This window comes from Humulus lupulus, chromosome 3 (assembly GCF_963169125.1).
Source record: "Humulus lupulus chromosome 3, drHumLupu1.1, whole genome shotgun sequence".
Lineage (NCBI taxonomy): Eukaryota > Viridiplantae > Streptophyta > Magnoliopsida > Rosales > Cannabaceae > Humulus > Humulus lupulus.
In genome coordinates, this window is record NC_084795.1 from 20,151,138 (window position 1) to 20,157,818 (window position 6,681).

General features: G+C 36.2%; 1 protein-coding gene across 1 annotated transcript; it reads right to left on the reverse strand.

The window, feature by feature from the left end:
* Positions 1 to 3,670: 3,670 nt before the first annotated feature.
* LOC133823747 (uncharacterized) lies at positions 3,671 to 4,349 on the reverse strand. The gene is made up of 2 exons (XM_062256599.1): positions 4,107 to 4,349; positions 3,671 to 4,036 (listed from the first exon to the last, which is right to left on the reverse strand). Exons 1-2 carry the CDS (start codon positions 4,155 to 4,157, stop codon positions 3,671 to 3,673), a joined length of 417 nt encoding a protein of 138 aa, XP_062112583.1. The 5' UTR covers positions 4,158 to 4,349.
* Between the last annotated feature and the right edge of the window lie 2,332 nt (positions 4,350 to 6,681).

Genomic DNA, 6,681 nt, shown 5'->3' on the forward strand with positions numbered 1-6,681 from the left:
AAGAAAAGTTGTCTTGACGTCCATTTTCCAGATCTCATAGCCAAGAGCGACTGCTATGGATAGGAGGATGCGAATGGACTTGAGCATGGCTACCAGACTAAAAGTTTCCTCATAGTCCACACATTCTCTTTAGGTATAACCCTTTTCCACTAATCGAGCTTTATAAGTCTTGATATTTCCATCAACACCTCATTTCTTCTTGTAGATCCACTTGCACCCAATGGCCCTAAAGTTACTAGGTGCTTCCACAAGATCCCAGAAGAAATTTGAGTACCTGGACTCAATTTCCTGCTTCATGGCTTTGAGCCATAGTTCCTTTTCATGGCTAGCCATTGCCTATTTGAAAGACATCAGATCATCATCACTAGTGTCACCAATAACCATATTGGTTTCACCATCCAAACCATAGCGAACTGGGTTCCTAGAAACCCTCCCACTACGACGAGGCTCCGTGATTGATTGCTCATGAACAGTGGTACTTTCTTCATTTAAATTGACTTGCGTTGGTTGGACATAAAGAGTGGAAATTTCATCATCAATTTACGTTGATGATGATGGAACATTGGTTGGAGTCAATTCTTCAACCATCTCCTCTAAAATTACTTTACTGTATGGTTTGAAGTTTTGGGCATAGTCATTTTCTTGAAATGTAGCATTCGTAGAAGTAAACACTTTCTTTTCTGAATGACTATAGAAAATTCCACCCTGAGTACCCTTAGGATAGCCAGCAAACATGCAAATTTCAGTTCGCAGTTCTAGCTTTCCCTCCTTTTTCCTCAGGACATGGGCGGGACACCCCCAGATTCTATAATTATGTAAACTATTTTCACAACCATTCCAACATTCTAAAGGTGTTTTGGGGATTTATTTAGATGCACAACATTGAGAATGTCATTCACAGTTTCAATTGCATGTTCCCAGAACGAAGTTGGTAGAGTTAAGTAACTAAGCATGCATCTAACCTAGGGTAATTCACCTAAGGTGAGTTCCCTCAAAGGCCCGTCCTTTGTAAGTCTTTGAATCCTATCAAAGCCAATGTGACCTAGTCTCAAATGCCGTAAATACGTCATGTTATCATTATTGGTCTTTTGATGTTTATTGGTCCTAGGTTTAGCTACTTTGAATAAATTATTGTTAAGAGCGAAGGGTTCGTTTGGTCACAGAATATAAAGCCCATTTTCCAAACATGCAATACACAATTGTAATCCATTGAAAGAAATAAATATATTAGAACTTGTGAAAGTCATAACACATTGTTCTAATTGCAACATAGAAACTGAAATCAAATTTTTACTAAATTTCGAAATAAAAAATACATCCTTTAAAATTAAAAATTTATTTATGAACTTCAAACGAGCTCTTCCTCTAGCTTGGACCGCAACGAATGCTCCGTTCCCAACTCTTAGCTTTAAGCTGCCTTCGTCCACTTCCTCCCACGATTCAACAAGTTGTAAAGAGTTACAAACATGGTTAGTAGATCCAGAATCAACAATCCAAACAGATTTATCATTCTCTAAAACACATGTTTCTAAGATATATGAACTATAATCATGATCTTTGTTTTTAGCTGCTAGAAACTTGGGGCAATCCTGTTTCCAATGCCCATTCTCTTTGCCATGAAAACACTTACCTTAACCCTTTTTTTTTCTTGTTCTTCCCCTTAGGCATCTATGCATTTGGTTGTGCACTCATCTTTGCAGCCTTTGCAGGCTTGGGGTAGTTGTTTTTTCTGTTAGAGAATATATATTATTGCTCAATGGAAATATGGAAAAACCAATATACAACTCTATGCAAAAAATACAATAGACAAGGTAATTGATTAAATAAATATTACAACTCAATTGCTCAAAATACAAGTAAATTGAAAGATGTAGAAGAGAGAGAAAGAAGAGAATTATTAGAACTAAAACTCTAAAACAAAAGATACCAATAAATATGTAAATAAAAATAGAAGAAGAGGATTACAAACTCAATACAATAATAATACAAGACGAACAACTGAATGAAAAGATCAATGAAAAATACAAACTCACACTCAACCAAAGTGTAGAGTAGTGGGGATCACCAACTTGAACAAGGTTCAAAACCTTTGTCCAAAAGCTTATTTCCCCCTATTCTCTAAGCACTAAGGGATCTCTCAAGGAAATAGCTCTCTGGAATAATCAAGCCTCAAGGTGTATTTTTCAGCCAAGTGCTTTGTCGATGAAAAATGGTGTGTCTTACAAGTGAGCATTAGGCTCCTATTTATAGAGTTTTGAGACACCCTTTGAATTTCAAATTCCACCAACCCTCATGGCAGTTACCAATGATTAATTGAATGTTTATGGAATTAAAATAGAGATTTGGGAGTACCTTGGCTGTTGGAAACGTTCAAAATTAGATAAAACCAAAGTTGGTGACTATTGAACCTAATACTAGTTTGGTGACTAGTATTAAGAAATGTTACCATCAACCGTGAATCTCTTTAGGGAGTCTAAGTCCCACTCCTTGAGATGTAGAAATGATTCCATTTGAATCATTTCTTTTCTCATGTATGCATACTTTAAACACTATCTTTATTTTATTCAAACTTTGTTGCTAGCCATAGTTTGATTAAAATGGTTACCCCTTTTAAAATAGTTATTTTGACCATACACTACAAGAAATTCTAGTATTAGCGGCGGGGGACTCCACCGCTAATAATTTCTAAATCCGCCGCTAATACCCATTAGCGGCGGGCCTCCGCCGCTAATACGCCGTGCTTAAAAAGTTGTTGCTAATAATGATTATTAGCGGCGGACTGACACACCCGTCGCTAATAATCAATTATTAGCGGCGGAACCCGCCGCTAATACCTATGTCTGATGCATTATTATTAGCCGCGGAGTCCGCCGCTAATATTGTTTTTATAATTTTTTTTTAAATTAATATTTATTAAATTTAATTATTTGTAAAAATAATTTATAATATAATTTAACAAAAATAAACATTTAATTAATTTAAACATAACTAACATTAAAATTAATATAAATAGTTTTAATATTTATCAACCTAGTAAATATCACTATAGTCATTAAAAATAAATAAAGTATTAATTCAGTCCAAATATATAAACTAGTAACTAAAGAAAGTCATTAAGATTAATGTTGAAATTGTCCTCATCTTCAACATTTTGGTTTGGCTGTGAGGACGACGGTTGTGACGGTGGTGGTAGCGGTGGCTGTGGCGGTGAGGGTGACGGCCGTGGCTGTGGCGGTGAAGGAATATAAGGTGGTTGTGATGATCGTCCGAGCGTGAGGTCCCCAAACAGATCTCGAGGCTGTGGCTGTGGCTGCGACCCGCCTCCAACCTCCCAATATCTAACATTAGGTGGCGGAGGCTGCATCGATCCTCCTGGAAAATCGGTAAAACTAAAATATTGTGGAGGAGACTGGGAAGAGGGTCCAAAAGTGTATTGGTTTTGATACTGAGGAGGTTGTTGCAACGACACATATGGCAGATACATTGGGTGAGGCTGGTACAGCTAATGTGGTGAATACTGTGAAGGAGGCTGGAACTGCTGCTGTGAAGGAGGCTGATACTGCTGCTGTGAAAGAGGCTGGTGCTGCTGTTGTGGCGGTGTATGAAGGTCAGGATTGGCAGTGTTACTCTAAGAAGACGAACCACCTTTGGATTGTGGTGGCAAATGCCTCTACAGAAAACTGTCAAACATTGGGTCATACAGTTTACTGGGATGCACAGTTGTCGAAGTCTCAAACATCTCACAAATTGCCTTCATCAGCAAAGCCATAACTCTCATATCTTCATTAGGCGAAGCAACAGTATTTGCTTGGGACTGACTTTGATCTGTAGAGCTAGAGGATGTCTTTTTTGCCTTCCCTTTCGCCCTATAACCCACTCCTCTTTGGTAGTCAGATCTCTCCCCGAGTACTTTACTTAGTATCTCATATTGATCGACCGGGGATGAATCAACACCAGATACATTTAGAGATGCCTCACTCTGCTGTTGACTTTGCCTCTCATGCTGTGACCTCTCAACCTCAGCCGCTATTTTTTCCTGTATAAAGATAACATTATAAACAAAAATTAGAAACATTACAAACAAGAAAATAATACTATTCGCTTACATAATCTTGTTGAGATGCCTCATTGACAAAAGATTTTGTCGATTTTCTCATATGAGCATCCCTCCAAGTATCAACAACATGCGCATCCGGGTTCTCCTATACAAATGTAAACAAAATGTTTCAGAATGTGTTATTTTATAAAATTAAATTAACATCTTCACTTACATATTGGTGACGCTTAGCTGCCAACGACTTTGTGCCTTATGTTGTTACATACTTCATTTGTCTTCTGTTTGCTTGATTTTTAGCGGAACGAGCCAAAAATCTTTCGCTCAAGAACATTTCACAAATAAGCTGCCAAGCCTCCTTAGTGCATTGGTCAGATGGCTTAGAGAGGACATTCTCCAAATCTTCTGGTCCAGCATAATAATTTTTTAAGTGTCTATGTCTATAGTTCTTTCTCTCGTGATATCTTTCCCCCATCTCCTTGTTGAGAGTTGCCAGAACTGACTAACATTGTGGATGACCGTCTATATTATAGTAATACTGCATTAAGAAAAAAAATATTAGATAACTTGTAAATGATGGAATTAAATAATGAAAAGTACAAGATTTGTAATTTTTTTACCCTCATATGATCAAGCACTTGATCCTTAAACTGTTGAGGTACATCAGCAAAATCCAAATAATGCCCCGGACACAAAATGGAAACTAGAGTGCCCAACATGCGAATAAAAGCTTGATCCTCCTGCCCAACCACTTTGTTGGTCACAGGATCAAGCTCTAGATCCAATGGTTTCCTAGCTTTTTTCCTTCGTTCTTCAAGAACATTATTACTAGCAGGGCCACGACCTTTTCTTCTCGTCGGCGGGGCTTTAAAATTTATTAACAATAATCAGTATTAGTATTGATGTTATATTTATCTAACAATATAATTTCTAAAAATAATTTTGATATGCAATATTTTACCTGACTCGCAAGATGATGGTACCCTAGAAGGATCTGGCGGGTCTTGACCCCCACCATCTCCGCCGTGATAAGTAACTATATCAGCTGACATTATACTTCAGTTTAAAATTTATTAGTTAGTAATTAGCATTAAAATAGAAGTATATTACATTGAATTCATAATAACAATAATTACAAAATAAAACTTTATTATATTTAAATATATAGTTCTGTTACACAAATAGAAAAAACTAAACAGAATAATCACTATCATTTCCATCAGTAATCGGAGATACATTTTCATCTTCACAAAGCTTAAATATCTTATATTATAATTACAAAAAAAAACTTCATTATATTTAAATACATAGTTCTGTCACACAAATAGAAAAAACTAAACAGAGTAATCACTATCATTTCCATCAGTAATCGGAGATACATTTTCATCTTCACAAAGCTCAAATATCTTATATTATAATTACAAAAAAAAACTTCATTATATTTAAATACATAGTTCTGTCACACAAATAGAAAAAACTAAACATAGTAATCACTATCATTTCCATCAGTAATTGGAGACACATTTTCATCTTCACAAAGCTCCACAACCAATTCATCTTCTGCATGTGTAACGTCCTCATGTTCTGACATATCAGTTTCATCGTCACCATCTTCATCAGCTCCAACATATGCAGCAGGTTGATCAGATTGCATAATCAACTCCCCGAGGTCCACAGTCAACACAAAATTTGATGAACTTGTTTCATGTACAACATCAATAACATCATCAGAATTGTCCTTAATGTCCCAAATCTGTCGATGATTCACATCTTCTACAACTTTCCAATCACGACCTCTAAGTAAATCATCGAGATAGAAAACTTGCTTAGCTTGAGTAGCAAGTATGTACGGCTCATCTTTGTACCATTCACCATTGGCGTTTATACTGGTGATATTATTTTCAATGACTGTTTTCTTCATTCTTGGATTTGTATTAAACCATTTGCACCGAAATAATGCCACTGAATATGCACCGGTGAAAGAAAGTATTACTACTTCTTCAAGCGTGCCGTAATAATTAAAACCTTCTGTTCTTGCAACAGACACTCCACTTTCTGTGTAGTGCACTTTTTGTCTCGATCGTGTGCAATAAATCAAACACCATTGACTATACAACCTTGGTAAAAGGTTGACAAATGATCTTACCCAGATGCTAAAGCTAACAGTTCATCACCATTTTCCAAAGACCCAAGCTTGTGCAAGTCATATATCTAAATACATAGAATGATATTAGATTCACAAAATATATCATTAATAAAATCACTGTTCAAAGTTCAAAGTTCAAAGCTACCTTTTTTATGAAACCACGAACGGAAATTTTTCCTATGCAAACGAACATGATCACCATCTGGGTATTTTTGTTTAATCTCTTGTAGGTGTTCGCTGTTAATTAGAATAGTGTTACGATTCTTGATAACAAAAAACTGATAATAACCACACATGTTCTAATTTATAAGAGAATAAACTTACTCTAAATAAGGCTCAATTTCAGGAGAATTCTCAAGTATGAACCACTCAGCTATTTCACGAGTATTATGATCGAGAGTCTTCAAAGTTCCATTTGTGAGTGGACGACATTGAGATTGGAAAACTAGAAGATTTCGTGGGATATAAGTTGCATCTTCAT